This window comes from Diadema antillarum, unplaced genomic scaffold (genome assembly GCF_040938485.1).
Source record: "Diadema antillarum isolate AM-2024a unplaced genomic scaffold, OU_Dant_1.0 scf00000151, whole genome shotgun sequence".
In the NCBI taxonomy this organism is placed as follows: domain Eukaryota; kingdom Metazoa; phylum Echinodermata; class Echinoidea; order Diadematoida; family Diadematidae; genus Diadema; species Diadema antillarum.
In genome coordinates, this window is record NW_027271040.1 from 1,177,950 (window position 1) to 1,200,229 (window position 22,280).

Sequence of the window (22,280 nt, forward strand, 5' to 3'; positions counted from 1 at the left end):
TTGTGGCAAATATGAAAATTATTGGTCTATAATAAGACATATATAATGGGGATAAAGAAATTATGCAGAAAAATCAAGTTTTTAGCATATTTCTATAAATTTCTTTATATTTTGGTAAATAGCGCCCTCCGTGGGTGACCATGAGAAAATTCAAATGTACACTCTTAAAACATCCGAGTCAGAAGTGACCCGGAACTGGGTCCCGTTTGGGTCACACACCGTTCCGGGTCAAAAATGACTTGGCATTTGGTCATGAAGACCCCAAATTGGCCCAATTCATGACCCAATTCATGACTCTGAATGGGTCATATCTGACCCCATTCCACTGGCGTAGCCAGGGGGGGGGGGGGGGGGGGCGATGGGGGCGGTCGCCCCCCTAAGATTTGGACCGGGGATTTGGGAGGCGGAAAAAAAAAATGCGTGTATACTGTATGCATGCACATGAAGCGGGTCTCCTTTGCAACCTTTCATCAAATAAGATATTTTTTTGAATATTTCACTCAAAGTGTGCACCAGATCGTTGAATTTCAATTCAAAATATGCAAAATCTCTCGTGCTTGGGAGGGGGAGACCACCTCCCAAACCCTCCCCCTCTGTGCCTCTTTCCCTAGCTAAGTACACTTTTTAGATTTGCAAAAAAATTATGAATAATTCTGAGTGCACAAGACTTATCACTTATATTCCGAAAACTCAAGGTTACCTCATGTATAAGGGGAGTTTCCCCTTTTAATCGACCCTTCCTCCCTCAGTCCCCCCCCCCATCAGTTTTTTTTTTTGTGATTTCCCAAATGTTGATTCCATTAAATATGCGTATACGAGATATCTCAGTCAATTTCAACCTTAAAAAGGCAAAAGCTCCATCGGAAGGGAAGGGCGGAGATAACACTCCCCCCCCCCTCCCCTTCCGCCATGCATAGAAGTAGACTGTGGCTATATACCCAGATCGCTTTATTTCAATTCTAAAAACGCAAAAGCTCCGCGAGCGGGAGGGGAAATCCCCCTTCTCCTAAGCTCTACCTCACTAGACTTTATACATACACACAGATGGTGCACATTCGGAATAAGAGCTAAATTCCGTGATTTTAACACTTCCATGAAAAAGTATTGCACCAAAAATGTGCACCAGATCGCTGAATTTCAGGTCTGAAAACGCAAAATCACGTTCGTGTGGGAGGGGATATGCCCCTATCTACACCCTCGTGTGCATGCTTTTTCTGTTTGATTGCTGAACAGACAGCGTTCATGATATTCAGTGTAAGAATTAATACAAGAAGATTATTTAAATGATACCATTTTATAGGCAAATTGTTCAATAATAATCGACATCAAAATAAACTGCTACCTTAAACAAGTGGGACTGTTTCACGTCGATAAAACGCGCAAAAACATGCATCAAATTGCACCATTTACAACATCAAAATGCAAAAAGTTCTCACCGTGGGAGGGGGGGACAACCCCCTCCCCTCCCCCTTCACTCGCTCCGCTTGTTCGGGTTCAGTCGCGTTCATGATATTCAGTGAAAAGAATTAATACAAGAAGATTATTTAAATGATACCATTTTATAGGCAAATTGTTCAATAATAATCTACATCAAAATACACTGCTACCAAACAAATGTTACTGTTTCACGTCGATAAAACGCGCAAAAACATGCATCAAATTGCACCATTTGCAACATCAAAATACAAAAAGTTCTTACCGTGGGAGGGGGGACACCCCCCTCCCACACCCTCCCCTCCCCCTCGCTCGCTCCGGTCGCTCGGGTTCAGTCGCGTTCATGATATTCAGTGAAAAGAATTGATACTAGAGTGTATTTAAATGATACCATTTCATAGGCAAATTGTTCAATAATAATCTACACTAAAATATACTGCTACCTTAAACAAGTGGGACTGTTTCACGTCGATAAAACGCGCAAAAACATGCATCAAATTGCACCATTTGCAACATCAAAATGCAAAAAGTTCTCACAGTGGGAGGGGGGACACCCCCCTCCCACACCCTCCCCTCCCCCTCGCTCGCTCCGCTCGCTCGGGTTCAGTCGCGTTCATGATTCAGTGAAAAGAATTGATACAAGAAGTGTATTTAAATTATACCATTTTACAGGCAAATTGTTCAATAATAATCGACATCAAAATAAACTGCTACTTTAAACAAGTGGGACTGTTTCACGTCGATAAAACGCGCAAAAACATGCATCAAATTGCACCATTTACAACATCAAAATACAAAAAGTTCTTACCGTGGGAGGGGGGACACCCCCCTCCCACACCCTCCCCCCCCCCCCCCTCGCTCGCTCCGCTCGCTCGGGCTCGGTCGCTTCGCTCCCTCGCAGACTAACCGCCCCCCCTAAGATGAAATCCTGGCTACGCCGTTGCCCCATTCCTTGTCATTTCTGACCCGGAACGGTGTGTGACCCCAACGGACCCAGTTCCGGGTCATTTCTGACTCGGATGTTTTAAGAGTGTGTGGTCATGTATATAGAGTATGACTTACTCTACCCATTTGCCAAATATGGTGATACATCAAATAATAAACAAGTTATATAGGGCGCACAAATGTGACCCCCCCCCCCCGGCTGCGAAGGGTCAAAATAGCTTGGGCTTAATAGGGTTAACCTAAGCATGGATTAGATCTTCTTCAAAAGTGAGCCAAGAGGGACAAAATATCTGCCGACATTCAGTCTCTAAGTACCCAATCACTGAGTTTGATCAAAAGGGATCTCCTTGCCATGCAGTTACTATAGTCTTTTGAGTCTTTCTCATAACCACCTTGAAGCAACAATGCACGTCATACAAAATAGAATAAAGAATATAGAATACAGCAAAATACATATTACTTGTGTTTACATATATACGTACACACACACACACACACATACTAGATATATATACATATATATATATATATATGTGTGTGTGTGTGTGTGTACGTATACATATGTATATATATTATTGTATCAATGTATTGCAAATACATACATACGTACATACGTGCACACAAAAATAGTACGTAATTGGAATATTGGCTATCACCTCCCTTTTCCAAAATAGAGTGTATGTTAATCGTCAATGCCACACATGTTTTGCTGCGAAGTATGAAACTGATGTCATCGTCTATACATGCAAAATTTGAAATAGAATTATGAAGACATACCTGTATTTTCCCCATATGGAAGGCATACAGTTCTGACGTAAGGGCCAAGCACCGCGTCGCGATTCAATTTAAGAAGGCCTATATCATCTAAGGGGACATCACGCTTCCAATAGTCTTCATGCCAAATGGCTTCGGTGACGTTAAACTCCTGTGATTTTTCATCGTGCTCGTCGGTTTTACGATTGGTGAGCCCTTGAAAAACAGTGCAGATTAGATAGGCCTGGGACATTAACGGGGCATTCCAGACAATCTACTATATAAAATTTAATATCATAACCCGACATAAATCAATAGTGTCATGTATGAATTTTTGGATTTTGTTTTTGTGGTCCTTGCGCAGTCCGTAGATAAACTCTGAAAAAGCACTGTCTTGACTGTTGCATAAGAAGATGGAATCAATCGCAATAGAGTTTTCAGAAATGTATATAATGCTTAATTTTTCTGACTTATGTTTGATTTCAATGTTTATGCAACAGGGCCCAGAATAAGCAATTTATTCACTGCAGAAAGTTCTGTGCTAAATATGGTATTAAAGCTGGTGTTAAATTTCCGATGCTCATTTGTGGTGTTAGAGTAACACCTCCGGGTATCACTTAAAATGTATTTTTTTTTTGATATGTTCTTCCTATAGTTACTGTTCTTCTTGTTGATTTTGAAGTTCAACATGACGATTGAGAACTTTCCGATAAAATACTTGATTTTGGAAAGAAAAAAAAAGATATGAACACATTTACACCACAGTAGCACCAGTTGGTGTGGTCTCCTGTTGACAATGGATGGTGATATACCATTGACATTAACACCAGCAATATCAACTCAACACCTTGCGATGCCATTGTGGAATTAACACTATAGCGCATTGTCAAAAAAATCACCAGCTACAGTGTCAAATTAACACCACGAATTGCCAGTTGAACATACTTTCTACACCTTTGGGAGTGGTCCTCTATTGACACTTAATCTATGTTATATTTAATACCCATGGTGTTTAATCTAACACGGATGTTTTTGCAGTGTTTACAGTTGTCTAAATCAAAATACAAACCTCAAATCCATAAAATATAATATTATGTAAACAAAATATGCATTGGAATTACATTTAGTTAGTGCAACCATCTGTGATCCGCAGATTTTTCAGAAGGTATACATTGTATGCTATTTTCATTGACGTTAGATTTATCAATAACTTCTTGTACATATTAATCTCTATTACTATACTCACAGTCAGAGTCATTCCATAGTGTATTTACGAATCTATGCTGTACATTTATAAAGATGATGCAATAATTTTTGAAGAAGCCTGCTCGCCTGTACCGTGAATGAATGTTAAACAAGAACAAAGAAGTAAACCATTTAGAAAGCATTTAGAAACCACACATTAAAATTCCGTTCACAGTCGTCACTGTAAAAACATCCACTACATTTCAAAGTACTTACCAAGAAGGACAGTAAAGTCGGTTATATTCGTCTGATTAATGCAGTGAGCGGCAGTGAGAACCCAATTCCTTGCGATCAACGTACCACCGCAGTCGAAACGCTAGATAGGGAAGGAAAAATAGCAAAAGTTTAAATGGTTTCAATCACACATAGTCATGTCATGTTTCCTAAAATAATAATAATAATAAAAACTCTCCCCTCATTTACTTCCCCTGTGCTCTTCATCCATTGTCTATATACTGAATGCATTGCATGCACATCACAGCCCATGCATGCCATGCACAGCACGGCTTAGCACTCACCTCACACTGTAAAAACATCGGTGTTAGATTTAACACCACGGGTGTTAAATCTAACACCGATCAAACTTCAATAAAGGACCACACCCACAGGTGTTAAAAATGCACTGTAATGGTGTTGAAAAGTGTTCACCTGACACTTCGTGGTGTTAATTTGACACTGTACCTGGTGTTATTTTGACACTGTACAGGTGTTAATTCAAAAATGACACCACATGGTGTTGATTTGATATTTGCTGGTGTTAATATCAATGGTTTAACACCCGTCCAGCTTCAATAAGGGACCACACCAGCTGGTGTTACTTTGGTGTAAATTTATTTTCACATTTTTTCAAAAATCTAGTATTTTAATGTAAAATTCTTGATCGTCTTGTTTGAATTAAAAATCAACAATAAGTGTAGTTACTAAGAAACTCTTCAAAAAACAGTTTAAAATTTGGAAATGACACCCGTAGGTGTTAATTTAACACCATAAATGAGCACCGAAAATTTAACACCAGCTCGGTGTTCACTATCTAACACCGGACTTTTTGCAGTGCAGTACAATATTATATAGTAAAGAATGCCTATTGAAAACAAATAAACGATAACTATTTTGAATCTTCCCTCTATCCTCTTTGATCTCACAAATTACAAAGATATTTTCGATTCAAATGATCATTGATTCTATTTTGTAGACACGTCCGTTTTAAAGTTATGTAAATCGAATTTAAGTTTCGAATTTTACCCCGAGGCCTCGATCCATGTCGAGTTGCTGCTTATGATCGCGGTCTCCTGCTTTATCTGTTATAACTCAATTACAATGTATAGAAATGTTCACTTCTAAAATTAATTCATTAACTCTTTATGTGCCACGGTGGAAACCCCTGTGTGCCACGTTATTCTGAGACAGGAAGGGAGTCATGCAGTCAAGGAATTCTGTTTTTCCAATTTGTATAACTTCTACAAATTTCTATTAAGATGGCCATAATAGCAGGCAAAGTTAAAGAGGAATGCCAAGCTTTGTTTCGATATAAATTATATGACGAATCTATTTTCAATTTTCTTTTAAATGACCACTTGCTACATTACTGTAAAGGCATGACTTTTGCACGTAAAATCGTGACAGTAAATTAGAATGTACGAGCAAATCTAGTTGGGAACACCGCTTGATAGTCAATCACCACATAGAATGCAAGCCGTATGAGAGAAACAAAAGCACGAGATACGCTTTCATTGTGCCGCGGGATTAGCAGTGATTAGCGGATTTATCGATCGGTTTTGGCGGCTTTGTTTGTTGAGCAGAATATGCGAAGTTGGCACGCCGTCGACTGAGTCGGACGTGCGAACGTGGCACATAAAGAGTTAAAATCCCCCTCTTTTATTTGTTTTTCCTGAAATTCATTTATTGCAACGACATGACATATTCTGAATTAATAATCAGTCATCATTTAGATAATTTTTACAACTTTTAATTCCACGATTTCCTTCTGAACATTCATTGTGAGTGGTGTTATGCTATACGTCTCATACATTGAATACTGTCATGTTCATAGTGTACGCACGTACTTTCAATAAATTTGTAAGACAGTATTCTAGCTTATGCGTCGTGTAATGCTGATTTCTAAATCTATGTATTCTTTTGTTATGTATAATTTGGAAAAAGACAGAAATAAAACCAAAGCAAACCAAAGCAAACCAAAGCAAACCAAACCAAACTTTGAGGAGCCCATATAAATCATCATGTTTTAAAAACAATTTGAGTGATCAAATGATTTACTCATCCATAATTTACATTATAAACTATACAAGTGCAACTTCATACCATGTTCACGTTAACACATGCATGGACACTCAAGAGTAAAATCAAACATTCAAAACACAACCAATTTGGTTTCTTACTCAACCGAAAAAAAAAAATAGAAGAGCTTGTATCCCTTGCATTTTTTTTTTAAACAGAATATCCTGGCAATTTCCGACAGTCGGGAGACAGGTAGGCCTACGTCCGTTGTTGATAATCATCTATTTACGGAAAGGAGGATATGCTGTAGGGCCTATATACTTTCATCTAGGAAGGCATAGGGGCAGCTGAAGGGAGAAATGCAAGGTGATGATACCACTACCTCAGCTAATCTTCATGATGTGGCTTCACCAATACCATTCTTTAGCCAAAACATACGAAACTTCCTTAACTTCTAAATTCCAAATTCTACATAGGTCCATTTTTCAGACATTTCTGCCACTGTGCGGTTGTCTTCATGGCCGGTGCAACGTTCCACTTCAAGGTTTCATCGGCTAGCAAAACGAAAGCGCTCTGGTACAACTTGCAATTGGCAAAAACTTTACCATTTTCTAACTTTTTCTCTATTGTCCCCTCCGGCAACACGTCCGGTGTGAAAAAAAAAGTGGGGAGGGAAAAGGTGCTGCCTCAAAGGGGTTGCACAATATTTATTCCCATGTATTTTGCAAAAAGTGGAAAGGGAAGAGCCCATTTCCCTCCCCCCCCCCCCTCCTTGCATCGGATATGGTCTTATGATATACTGTTTGTTGCAGTCCACCAGTATAGTCCCGAATAAGGGGCAGAGCGCAGCACTCTTAACACTATACTTGTTGTTCATTTCTCTCTTTAAGATTATCATCATCAATTGCTCTACTATATCCTGTATATCAATATCGCTTTTTAATTCAACAATGATCATGTAAAATGGTTATTCGGTTTTGTTCAAGTCATTTATCAAAGCATTTTAAGGGATTCTTTTTTGAAACGTGAAGGAAACGTCCATTTACAGTGATTGAGTCAATCAAGTATTTTTGAATAAAATTATAATGCGTGTTCGCAGTATCAGGAAACCAAATTACATTCATAGAATCAATGAAAGGAACTGTAAGATGCATTATAATACTCTTTACCCTTTTGCTGTGAGCCCCCGCCATCCCCACCATTTTCGTTACTGTTTGTTGATATCTGAGATAAAAACCAAAACGCGCTATACATTATATAGATGATGACTGGCGGGGGAGGGAACATATCGAATGTTCCATCCGAAGGGTTTGAAATGCTATTGAGGGAGGTTATAGTCGAGAGACTTAAAGTCTCCCGAAATAGCATTTCATACCCTGAGGGAGGAACGTTTGGTACATATTCCCGACAACAAAAGTCATCATCTGTTACTTGTTATATGGGTCAGTCAAGTTATCACACTTTCGTACGCATTACAATAATCAATCATCTGCTTTTTCACAGTGTATGGAATACAAGCGAATTTATCCTATCGATTGCGTGAAAAATATGATCGTTCAATCGTTTGGTATCGTTTGTCATTTGTTACGTTAAAATGTTTTCACATGGGAAAACATTGTAAAAGCGTTCTGCCCATGAGCGAACATAACCAATGTGCCTCCATCACGTGACTGTGTTTAGCCAATCACTAACCAATATTTGACTAACCCATTTAATATAACACATTATTATCCATACAGAGGATTTTTAGAGCCCAGATACAAGTGTTATTTTGTCAACGCACCTCATAACCTCCGACCCACTTAGAAAGTTTGTTGAACTCGACCAATATTTTTTTTTTTTGCCGAGGTGACCAATATTTAAGATATTGGACGGCAAGAGGGGGATTCCCCCAAAAGCTTTTATAAACTGCACCGTGATTGGGTGAGATATACGAGATGACCCGGAATATGAAGTAAAAACGTCTGTGATGGGTCAATCACGAATTAACTAGAATATCGTTTTCCTAAAATTCTGTGTTTATACAAATTTCATATATTAATCAGTTAAAATTGTCCTTCAAAGTACATAGATCACTGTTCATCTGGGAATGAAGTGGATTAACTTGCACTGAAGAGTGTACCATATCCCATGTCAGGATCAAGTATAGTAGGAGACCATACAGCACTCAGAGACAGAAAGGGTAGGTATAAATATTCTTTGCTAAAATCCTCTGTAGGATAATAATGATATTATTGGATGTCCTATTTTTGGCTAATTCAAGGAAATATTGGACTCGCTAAGCAAAATATTGGACTCGTCTTCGACTCGTCCAATATTTGTTCATAGCTCGTCCAATATTTCCTTGTATTAACCTCAAGGCCATCCAATAATATATATCATCATGTATATAGGACGTTTTAGCGGCGCATTAAAAACGCGTATAGTAGTTCGCTCAATTTTTACCATTCAATATCAGGGCATATTGAAGGAAACGCATAGGCGAACGTATTAATTCCCCATAGGCAACCGTTGTTACTTGCCGTTCAAGATCACACCATATTCAATTCTGTCTCGCGAGCGCTTACAGAACGTGCAAACGCTTGCTAGGCCTACTAGTGCGCGTCATTTTGTTACAATTAGCAAGCGCGCAAACAACTTGCTAGTTGTTTGTTTCGTACACAGTTTTAGGGGCTTCCCCTTTTCAGCGCTGGGATGTTACTGCCGACTAAACTTCAAAGACGAGTAGACTAGAAGGCGGGTAATGTTGTGCAGTTTGTGCTTGCTGTACTTGATTGTATAGATAATAATAATTATATTGGATGGCCTTGATTCATGGGATACCAGGGAATATTGCACTCATTAGGGTCAAAATTGCACTCATCTTCGATTCGTGCAATATTGGCCCTAACTCGCGCAATATTCCCTGGTATCCCATTCATAGCCATCCAATATGATATAAATCATCATCTATATAGGACGTTTTAGCCGCGCATTAAAAACGCGTATTGTTTTCCGCGCAATTTTCAATTCAATATCAGAGCATAATGAATGAAACGCACAGGCCAACGTATTAATTCCCCATAGGCTACCGTTGGTACTAGCCGTTCAAGGTCACATCATATCCTCGTCTGTTGCGCGAGCGCTTGCTGAGTGCGCAAACGCCTGCTACTAGTGCGCGTCATTTTGTTACAATTCACACGCGCTCAAACATCTTGCACCACGCAGTTTTCGGGACTTCCCCTTTTTTGCGCTGGGATGTATCTGCCGGTCCGAGTTACTGAGTAACTTCAAAGACGATTAGAAGCCCGGTATTTTGGTACAGTTTATGCTTCCGCTACTGGATTGTAGATGATAATAATTATATTGGATGGCATTAATTCATGGAATACCAAGGCATATTGCACTCATCTTCGATTCGTGCAATATTGGCCCTAAATCGTGCAATATTTCCTGGTATGCCATTCATAGCCATCCAATATGATAAAATTACCTTATCGCCGTTCCTGTTATCTTTGTAAATCGCCGCCATCCAGGGATATTCACCGCTACCAGCTTTCAAGGGGGGCGGTTTCTCAAAGTTAGTGCCAGCCTTCCCGCACTTACTGTAATCTGTTCAATGAGAAAGATCACTTGCATACTAAACAGTCGTCTCATATGATTCTAACCGTATCCGGGCAATTACCCAAGAGGGCAAGTACCCCCTGGCTAAATATTGCTTATTGGTAAGGTTAGAGTAAAGATTAGGGTTAGGGTTAGGTTTGGGGTTAGGTTTAGGGCTAGGAGTTTGGGTTAGGGTTAAGATTAGGTTCAGGATTAGGATTAGGGCCAGGGGAAGGGTCAGGGCTAATTGCCCAGGGGGTAATTGCCCTAGACCCGATTCTAACATTACTTTATAGTCCCCTAAAGAAAGACAGAAAGAAAGAAAGAAAGAAAGAAAGAAAGAAACAAACGAACGAACAACAAACTAGGGAAGAAATTCCTAGCACATTCAATTCAATTCAAAGGTTTTATTTTCACTTCTTTCAACAGAATATACAAAAAAATATAAATTCGACATGCGTTTGAAGGAATGATACATAGATAGCAAAGAATAACATTTGTCAATAATCATTACAAAATTAGGCATTTTTCATACAGACATATTTATACATTCTGCGAAAAAAAAAGTGGAGGTACCCACTCAAAAGACTATGCTTTTACAACGTGGGCACCTCACAGGAGGGAAAAAAAAGTGAAAACTTAACTACAAGTGTGCCGGATGAAAAAGGAAGTGGAAAAGGGGAAAGGGAAGAAGCGGAAATACAAGTAAAGAGACGAGACAACTAAAAACAAAAAGCCTAGATCAATCGATACATTCAAGATCAAACCAACAGAGACTATTGGCCATATTGGAAGTGTAGAGCGTTGAAAGCGACGAGAAAGTGATATATACAATTGTATGGAATTGCTGATAGCAGAACATATTATCTGTTCTGTGAAGGCACGTGTAATAATGTACAAGTTTGCAATAAGAAAAACAGGGGATGCGATGCGGAATTCCGCAAAAGACGCGACCTAACAAGCCTATGAAAAATCAATAGCATCCTGGTGCTTACAAAACCTACTTACTGAAAAAGATAAACAAACAAAAGTAATTTCTTTCTGTTACTTTATAAGACTTAAGAAGGAATGATTTCAATCTTTTTTTTAAATGAAAACAAAGAAGGAGCATTTTTTTATGTCTGGACTAAGGGAGTTCCAGAATCTTGGGCCTGTATGAATAATTGGGCAATAAACATTGCTGCACAGTCATATTTATCCCATTTCCATTTTCTCTAGTTTCTCCAAAATACTCGAGAGAATTGTTTATAATAGGCCGTATGGATTTTTATGTCAGAATGATTTCTTCAATTCTGATCAATTCGGTTTCCGTACTAATCGTTATACTGATCACGCGCTAATGCAGTTATTTGATAAGAGTATCGAATGCCTTGGCAGATCGTTAACATATAATTGGTATATTTATTGATCTGAGCAAGGCATTCGATACTCGTGACCTCAACATATTATTATATAAGCTACGACACTACGGTGTCCGGGGTACTGCACTTACATGGTTTGAAAACTATTTGTTATGTAGAACACAATTTGTTTCCTTTGATTCAGTATCCTCCAATACATTACCTGTAATATGTGGAGTTTCCCAGGGTTCAATCTCAGGTCCGTTATTGTTTTTAATCTACATTCATGGTATTTGAAACGCATCATCTATGTTACAGTATATATTATTTGCTGATGATACAAATGTGTTTTACTCACATACTGACCTAAACAACCTAGTTACTACTTTGAACAATGAATTACCAAAATAATCTACATGGTTTATAAGTAATATATTGGCACTTAATTTAAGCAAAACTAATTTCATTCACTTTAAATGTAAAAAAGTTGATTTACCAGAATATGAATGGTATATTGATGGTACATCTCTTGAAAGGAAAACATCTAATGAATTTTTCGGTGTGTATATAAATGAAAACCTAAACTGGGATGATCATGTAAGACACATTATTTTGCCTGTATCCCGAAACGTTGGTCTGTTCACTTAGCTTCAATATTTTTTACCACCTCGTGTATTGTTTACCCTGTATAATTCTTTAGTCCTGCCATAATACCATATCGTATTGCAACATTATTTTGGCAACCCACAAGTATAACACAGACCGTGTACTTCTCCAGCAGAAAAAAAAATCGAGTGTGCAGTCGAGCACGCTCTCGAGATCACACTGACCCATTGTTTTTCCAGCTTAGAGACATAAACTTTCTCCAAAAAGCTGTGTTTACGTTTTCAAGTCAAACTTCTTGCCTCCAATATTTAGCGAAATATTTCATTCAAATTCAAAGATTCACTCTTATCCTCCCAGACAATCCACAAATTTGCATTTAGTTAACCCCAAAACCGCACTCGCGCATCATCCTATTAGTCACTCCGGCCCTGACACTTGGAATTCCCCACCAAAATTAAAAACATGACCACTAAAGGGCTTTTTACACTTGTAAATTTTTGCTTAGCCCCGGACCAACGGTGGGGCTAAGGGGGGGGGGGGGGGGGGGGGCCTTAGCCCCACCGTTGGTACGGGACTATCCTTAGCCCACTTTCTGTTTACACTCGTTTTTGCCAAAGTGGGCTAGCCCCACCGATAGTACGGTACTATCTGGCCCTGCAAAATAGCAGGGGTTAGCACCGCAATTGGGGTGCCAAGCAAGTGAGTGTAAACAGAACGAAAAAATAATCCTGGGCTAAGCGACGGAGACGAAGTGCGACCCTCACTGACCAATCAGAAACGAGGTAATCAAGTGCTGCCGGTGCGTGCGTGTACGTGTACAGTACACAGCGTAATTATGAATATTCATGTGGTTTGGAAAGTCCGGGGCTAAGAAATACGAGTGTAAAAAGGTCAGTTTTCTCCTTAGCCCCGGACAAGAGATAGTACGGGACTAATTGGCGAGTGTAAAAAGCTTAAAAAATTGGTACGGGACTAACGATAGTCCTGGGTCAGAGAAAGTCCGGGGTTAAGAAACACAAGTGTAAAAAGCCCTTATGTATTCATTTAAGAAGGCTGTAAAACTTCACCTCCTTAAACAGTGTATATGAATACGTACGTGATATACATGATGCATGGCATATTGTATGTGTGCACACATATATCGATTTATTTATCTATCCATATATATATCATGAATATGAGTATGTGTATGTATAGGATAGGCCTAGGTACATGATGTATATTATATGAGCGTGTATATTATGTATGTATACGATGTGCCTTACTGCGCACACAAAATAAGCACGATATATTTTATTTCATGTCAGATTAGTTATGTATAGAATACTTTATATTCACACATCACTATTTTCATAGTGTATATTCGGTCATTACTCCGGCAAAGGCAACTGAACGTGTTAAATTTGATATTATCATACTTACTACCGTTACTATTATTGTAAAGTAGTTGGAGTGGTACACATACACTCTGTAATTTTCGCTTTTCTCCCTTTTCCCTTCCCCCTACCCTTCCGTATCTCCCTCTCTCTCTCTCTCTCCCCTATTCTATCCAGAGTAGCTAGCATAGAGTCTCCATATAACCGTCAAGCCTCGGTTTTTTTCGGAGACCCTTCTGTTTAAGTTTCCTAAGCTGTTTGTATTTGTCTTGTATATATAATTGTACTTAAAACTATGTGTCGATATGCTGTTTCTCATATGACTTGAACATAATTATATCTGATGTAACGGAATTAGGCAGAAATAAATCAAATCAAATAAAAAAGATCAATATGTACGACGACAGATAGTGATATTTGGAGCTGTGAAACCTTTAATTGGTTTGTTTTGTTAAATTTACTTGTTTATTGTTTGTTTTTCTGGGCGGGAGGGGGTGTGGGAGTGTGGGTGTGTGAAGCCAGCGGGCTCGGGCTGGGGTAGTATTTGTGGTGTGGTTGGGTCAAGAGCCAATATAATGATCAACCTCCTCCCCGGGTAGAACCTTCGGAAGGACCTGGGCTTTGATGTGTACGTTTTTAAATTCTTTGTTTGATATTTTTTTTAAAATTTTCTAACTTTCTAAAGAGCCGAAGGCGTACGAGAGGGGGTGTAGTGCCTCGTCGCTCTTGTCCATCTTTTAAAATCCTGCTCCTATAAAGATGGAGATAAAACTGGCACCACTACATAGCATGATCAGTGATTTCTGCATAATAGCAGTAACGGGTACTCTAATTCTATTTTGGCATTAGACATTGTCATAACAAAATACTTCATAAAAAGTCAACACATTTCTTATCGCAATAAACTATGTTATCAAGTTCCTGAAGAGTCATCAAATTTAGACATAGGATAAGAAAGCCATTTAATATTTTTTTCCTCGAAACAGTCATCACCATATTCGTAATTGTGTGACAACCCTATACAAGATTTGGTAACTATCATTGACTATTGTGGTTAGTTTTTTTTTGGGGGGGGGATTTCATCAAGCGTTTTGTCAGATTGTATTTTTTTCCTGACAAACTGTTATAAGCTACTGAAATTCTTGCGTATGACTGACTGAGAGTAAATTTTTGTCCGACAAGTTTGTCGGACGAAACGCTTCATGAAATGTCCCCACGACCCCGGTCACCCTTCGTTCTGCATAAAAATCACGATTATGCGTGAGTATGTATAGTCCTCCAACGACTGTGCCTTTCGGACTGAATAACCTTATACAATAACTTTTAGGGGAAAAGATGTCATCATGGATAAAGCACTGCTGACATCTCCTATGATTTCAAAGTCTGAAAACATTGTAAAACTTTGAAAAAAAATTATTATGTCCTGTTTTGATTATTTCTGTATTATTCTGCCGGGTTCGACCATATTTACTAAGGTCAACTTGATAAAAAAAATAGAAACGCATGTTAATGTAGATATATTTAAGAAATACAGAGCACACTGGAAATCACTGCAAGGGTGAACTTCTCTTGAAAAATTACTACGTTTCGATTTTGGTGCCACACATCTCACTTGAGATGGAGATAAGATAATGATATTCCGTAACTTACTTTAACACAAAGAGGAGTGTACACATTCGTAGTAACAGCATCAAAACGTAGAGATTTATTGATCTCACAGACCTCTTCAGTCTTTCTCTGTCTTCTTTTTCTCTGACGTCTGCTTATTCATTTTTTTTTTTGGGGGGGGGGGGCGTTGGTTGGAAGCATCCCGATTATCATCATACAATATCACACCATGCTCACGTTGATTTTAACAGATGGCGTCCAATTTGCATATTGTGGTTGCTATTTATAATATTTGGAACATTAATTTCCATGACAACAGTTACCTCAATTAGGTCTGATTGCAATGAAAACCCTAACAACCTGGTTGCATGAATATGTATTCTAATGTTTAAACGGAATTCCCGTTCAGTTCAAAGTTAATCTGAAAAGAAAGCCGTATAACTTCGTACGACCGACAGTGAAATTTTGATCAAAATGGGTTGAAAACGTCGGAATTCAGGAAATTATTATGCCTTTGAGCAACACAGTTCTGGAAAAAAATGATTATTGATATGCAAATGAGGAGCTACAGATATAACAACCGGAGAACTTTCTATTGATCGTGTACAGAAAAAACAAACACAGAGAAATAAATTTAGATTTTTCTGCTGTAACGATTTAAAAGAATGTTACTCCTTGGCTAACTAACTTCAACATGATGATCAGTCAGATAAATAAGGAATTCAGACTGGGCTTTATTTGCATATTTGCAATTTACCACGAAAAAAGAAAGAAAGAAAGAAAGAAAAATTGTGAGGCGGAGATATCATCAACTAACTTGTTTGCATTTGAATGTTTGCGCGTGTTTGCATTGTTTGCACAATGACTGCCTTTAAGTGTTTTGTTGAAATTAGCCAGATTTCTGTTTGATGTGATGAAATGTATGTTCACTGTTCAGCTTAAGTATGAAATTAACCTCTTTTGTATTTGTCCTACTAGAATTCGTCCAGAATTCTCCTCTAATTTCAGGCCTGTAACTGGAGGGTGGGGGGGTGGGGAGGGGTTCATGGGGTTCCGCGGACCCCCCCCCCCCCCCACTTTTGCCAGCATTTTGAGTCCCCTTTATATTGCTTAGTGTGTGCAAATAAACGGAATTGAAGTCACATCTCATATAAACTTGAATGAACAAGGTCCACTTTTCTCATTATAAACCCCACCCCCCCCCCCCCACGATAAAATTCCTAGTTACGGGCCTGAAATTCAACGCTGTACATGACGTGGATGATCAATGCTGTATCGAGAATCTAGTACGCACCTCTTTCAGAACTGGTGATATTGCGTACGATCTCGTCAAGTTTCACGTAGTCCTCCAGATAGTAAATGTGATGTTTATGTGGCATGGAGGCGATGGCCGCCAGCTTCTCTTTGTTCACCTCTGGCCCCAACCCGATGCAGAGGATCTCCACATGATGGTCTCGCTTCAGTTCATCGGCAATGTGATCCGGTTTGCCGCCCATGTTGTTCATGCCTGACACGTGCCAAGCACACACACACACACACACACACACACACACACACGTATACATACATACATACAGAAAAAAATATGAAAGACCAGTTACATGTATGACGATCTGGGTATCAATGTCACAATTTGGCCTAAACTTGTTCAACCGTCTGCTTTTTTTTTTTTTAATGAAAGGGTTGCATCAACCAGATTTGAATTCAGCACCCCAAATATCCTCGAAATAGGGTAAAACTATCCATTTATATTCATTTACATTTTATAAGAAAATTTTGGGCGGCCATTATGGATATCTCAAAAAGTCGAGGGACGCACGAATTGTTTTATCCATATATGGATCCAGCACCCCTGAAATAGGTTATAACCATCTTCCCCCCCCCCCCCCCCCATTTTTTCACCATTAATAAGGTAACATAATTATGGGAATTTCAAATTTGGCATCCAACTTCAGTATCTCGAAATCCTCAAGAAATCAAACGTTGCATCATGTAGATTAGGATTCGCCACTATTTGAATAAGGTAACACTTCACGCCCGTTTCCAAATATACAAAATATACAGGAATTTCAATTTTGGCAGTCATTTTGGATGCCTCAAAATACCGAGGGATGAGAGAGTTGCCTCATCCACATTTATCCAGCACCTCCGAAAGAGATTATCAACATCTTTGGTTTTTTTAATGTGTGTGTGTAAGATCATGAAGATCAAAATAAAGAAACTTACACAAAAATATGCAAAATATAAGTAAAAACTAAGAAAGCAGTATTACTTTAAACTTCAAAAAATTTGAATATGATTGAAAAAACAGTCGATGGAGACCCTCAGAAAGGAACATCCAAGAATTAAGAAGAAATAACATGAAATTCGAAAAATGACACAAAAACAAGTCTAGAGGTATTTTTGTTCGATCCAAAGCAAAATGGATTGAAGAAAGAGGAAAATTACCGAAATATTTTTGGAGTTAGAATCGCAGAATGCTAAGAGAAAGGAGATCGATGCTGCTTTGAAGAAATTTAAAGTTATTGTTGGTGAGAAACTGCATTCTAAAAGAGAGTTATCTATTCATACAGGTACAGCAATTTATACCATTCAGACCAGCGATTGCCCAATTCTGATGAATATTTGCAGAAATTTATCTTCGTTACTTTGGAAGAAAACTACACTTTAAGATTTAGCTTATCACCCTTTAAAAAAAAAAAGCCAAAATATACTGTACTATTATAACAGAAATGAAAGTTTCAGAACCAAAAATGTCAACGTGAACTTGATCTGCTGTATACTTTTGATTGGATGTCAATATCTGAGTCTAAATTGTCGAATCGAAATTCAGTAAGATAAAACATTTTGATTTCAAAATGATAGATAATATTTTATCTTTCAAAGATAATATACTGAAAAAGAGAATAACAACAAATGCACGGTCTAAATTTTGAAATGAAAATGCACCTTTAGTGCATTAATCGTTGTACTGTCCGAAAATCAGACATTATCTATGAAAGGATTATTGTCTCTAGTTAATTGTTCAAGATAAAACTATTATTGTAGATGAGAAAATTATAGTAATCGGGTATGAAATTTGTAAGGATTGTATTTTATCAATGCAATAGTCAATTTTATTGAATATGCAATATATTGAAAAATACAAAAATCAGTGTTTTACTACATCATTTATTGTAAAGGAATTCAAATTAGTTTCAGTTTTATTGTAAAGATATTGCCAAAAAGGAGGTATTCAAGCAATGGATGATAAAAGCCGTTACACACAAAATTTTCATTTGAAGTAAATTGAACTTCAATATCATTGCAATTAATATGTGGTATTATTATCCATACAGAGGATTTTTAGAGCCCAAATACAAATGTTATTTTGTCGACGCACCTCATAACCTCCGACCCACTTAGAAAGTTTGTTGAACTCGACCAATATGTTTTGCCGAGGCGACCAATATTTAAAATATTGGACGGCAAGAGGGGGATTCCCCAAAGTTTTTATAAACTGCACCGTGATTGGTTGAGATATATACGAGATGACCTGAAATATAAAGTAAAAACGTCTGTGATTGGTCAATCACGAATTAACTAAAATATCGTTTCTTCTAAAATTCTGTGTTTATACAAACAAATTTCATATATCAATTATTTGAAATCGTTCTTCATACAATTTTTCAAAATATCACTTTCATAACAGGAAATTAAATTTAGGTTTGATGAAAACAGGTTGCATTTTTTTTTTGTGCATGCAGGCGACGATTGATCAGCTCTGCTCAGCGCTACTGTACTGCCAGATAGCCCGCGCGCGATATACAAATACATGTAGCCGGCCGCCGCTTGCATTTGCATGCGCGATATGCATACTGCAGTATTACAGTTACTGTACATGTACGTTATGTAAGTACAGTAGGACTACATGGCCCTGTTTCATAAAGCTGTTCGTAAAGTTACGAACAACTTACGAGCGACTGGTGATCAGTTCTTGTGCTGAATTATGGAAATTCTGATAAGTATAGCACATCAGAACTTATCACCAGTCGCTCGTAAGTTGTTCGTAACTTTACAAACAGCTTTATGAAACAGGGCCCTGTACTATTTGTGGTAGTAGCCTAATTCGATCTTTCACGATCTACGGTAGATGTGACGTGAATTGTTTCTCAGATCTCGGATACAAATACATCTAATTCTGGTCTAAATTAGCTAGATCTCGGTCTAACAGCAACATGACGGCTACCTTGGATACATAGATCACTGTTTTATCAGAGACTGAAGTGGATTAACTTGCACTGAAGAGTGTACATGTACCATACCCCATGTCAGGATCAAGTACTGTACAAGTAGGAGACCATACAGCACTCGGAGACAGAAAGGGTAGGCCTCAGTGAAAACATTCTTTGCTAAAATCCTCTGTAGGATAATAATGATACTATTGAATGTCCTATTTTCGGTTAATACAAGGAAATATTGGACTCGCTAGGCAAAATATTGGACTCGTCTTCGACTCGTCCAATATTTGTGCATAGCTCGTCCAATATTTCCTTGTATTAATCTCAAGGCCATCCAATATTATATAAGTATTGGCCTTTGCATGACTATGAATAACTGATTTTAAATGAAGACCCTCAGATTGAGGACAAAAAACTTTTTTCCTTTTCTAACTTTTCACCATTTATAGGGAAACATAATCATGGGAATTTCAATTTCGTCAGCCAACTTGAATATCTCACAATCCCCAAGAATGCAAAAGTTACATCATCAGATTTGGATTCTCCACCTTTTGGATAAGGTCAAACTTCATCTCATATACAATATAATACAAGAATTTCAGATATTGGAGGCCAGTTTGGAGGCCATTTTAAATATCTCAAAACCCTGATGCAAGAATAGCATCATCCAATTGAAATGGGGTAAAATCAGGCGGACAGCAAAACAAGGTTTAGCCTCCGTCACCCAGACTATGTGGGAAGATATTGGTTAGGTCACTGCGTCGTAATGGTTTGGGTATAGAGTCTGAGAATGTTAGGGATCCTGGATTTGAGCCTGCTCAGCGTGCACGTCGACAACATGTTGTACACAGAACAGTGTATTCCTACTGTAATAAACAAGAAAATAAAACTGAGTTTGTTGCCTATACCTATTAATTTGAAATACGTATGCAGTCTGGAAGGGGAGTGAGACGAGATTTTCTGATATCTCTTGACCGAGTAAAAAATAATAAAAGGCATGCATTCAGACCCTTAAGTCGAGTTGCTCCGGTTTTTGGTAAGCCTGTATCAAAGTCATAAGAGGTGGAGTCAGTGGCGTATCTAGGGGGGGGGGGGGGCAAGGGGAGCACGTGCCCCGGGCGCCACTCCTTGGGGGCGCAAAAAAACGGGAAAAAAAGGCGAAGAAAAGAAGAAAAAAAGAAGAAAAAAAAACGAAGAAGAAAAGAAAAAAGAAGAAGAAAAAGAAGAAGAAGAAGAAAAAAAAACTCGCCCGGAAAAGGGGGGGGGGGGGAGGGAGAATGGTGGGGGGGGGGGGGGGCAGAAAACCAAATCAAACAAGATAAAAACAAAACATGATGATGACGCGGACAAAATGACAATTTTTATTGTGTTCACACAAGAATTCCATGTTCCGTAACCTGAAATACAAAAATTATCGGCGCGCTCGCTGCGCTCGTTCGCCAAATATATATAAAAAAGAAGGTAAGAACAAAACTTGATGACGCGGACAAAATGACAATGTCTGTTGTGTTCACACATGTCATTTAATATTTAGTAGGCCAAATGTTTCACTGAGCAGCGGCTGCAGTTTCGTTCTGAAGCGATCGCCAATTGGATCAAAAGGCGCCAACGGTTTCGAACATAGGGGGGCGGCGCAAAAAACCCCAAATCAAACAAGATAAGAACAAAACGCAATGATGACGCGGAAATATACAAATTTCGGCTCACTCGCTCGTACTAATTTAGAGTATTTTTTCAAGTCCTCACTTTGGTGGTATAAATCGTTATCTATAAGGCCGTCACTATATCTTGATTAGAATTGTAAGATTTAATAAGCAAAAAATTACAAGAGTTCCATGTTTAGTAAGCTGAAATATAAAAATTTTCGGCTCGCTCGCTACGCTCACTCGCCAAAATTTATCAAAAAAAAGGAAGAAGAAGATAAGAACAAAACGTGACGATTACGCGGACAAAATGACAATGTCTATTGTGTTCACACTATTGTCATGTCATTCAATATTTAGCAGGCAAAATGTTTCACTGAGCAGCGGCTGCAATTTCTTTCGTTCTGAAGGCGATCACCGATTGGATCAAAAGAGGACGCCAACGGTTTCGAACATACGGGGGGGATGGGGGCGCAAAAAAAAAAACAAATCAAAAAAGATAAGAACAAAACGTAATGATGACGCGGAAATATACAAATTTCGGCTTCAGTTTGTTGGTATAAATCGTTATCTATAAGGTCGTCACTATATCTTGATTAGAATTGTAAGATTTAATAAGCAAAAAATTACAAGAATTCCATGTTTTGTAAGCTGAAATACAAAAATTTTCGGCTCGCTCGCTACGCTCGCTCGCCAAAATTTATATATATATATATATATATATATATGAATTTAAATATATATAATTTATAATATATAAATTTAAATATATATATATATATATATATATATAAAGAGAGATAAGAACAAAACGTGATGATGACGCAGAAATATACTAATTTCGGCTCACTCGCGCGCACTAATTTAGAGTATTTTTTAAAGTCCTCAGTTTGTTGGTAAAAATCGTTATCTATAAGGCCGTCACTATACCTTGATTAGAATTGTAAGATTTGATAAGCAAAAAATGGCAAGAATTCCATGTTTTGTAAGCTGAAATACAAAAATTTTCGGCTCGCTCGCTGCGCTCGCTAAAATTTATTAAAATTCGCTACATTTAAATCACCCTCAAAAGACTCCTTTTAAGTGCTTGAAAAAAGCATATCATGTAGACTTTGTTTAAAATCCCTACCGGGATGGGGTTGGGGTTGAACACTTTTCAGAAATTAGGGGCGCAATTTTCGCGCTTGCCCCGGGCGCCGTTTCCCCTAGATACGCCACTGGGTGGAGTTCCATTGATGAGAGAGAAAGATATTGGCCCTGGATGTAGGCCTACCTAATTTGCCTGAGAGAGAG

At 38.3% G+C, this 22,280-nt stretch overlaps 1 protein-coding gene across 1 annotated transcript in view; it reads right to left on the reverse strand.

Moving 5' to 3' along the window:
• The window catches only part of LOC139721905 (complement factor B-like), a 57,971-nt gene that overhangs the window by 11,912 nt on the left and 23,779 nt on the right, over positions 1-22,280 (reverse strand). Inside the window, exons 13-16 of the mRNA XM_071633230.1 lie at positions 16,419-16,631; positions 10,085-10,203; positions 4,594-4,693; positions 3,157-3,348 (exon numbers count right to left, since the gene is read on the reverse strand). Of these exons, the coding sequence (XP_071489331.1) occupies positions 3,157-3,348; positions 4,594-4,693; positions 10,085-10,203; positions 16,419-16,631 (624 nt within the window). The remainder of the gene's footprint in view (positions 1-3,156; positions 3,349-4,593; positions 4,694-10,084; positions 10,204-16,418; positions 16,632-22,280) is intronic.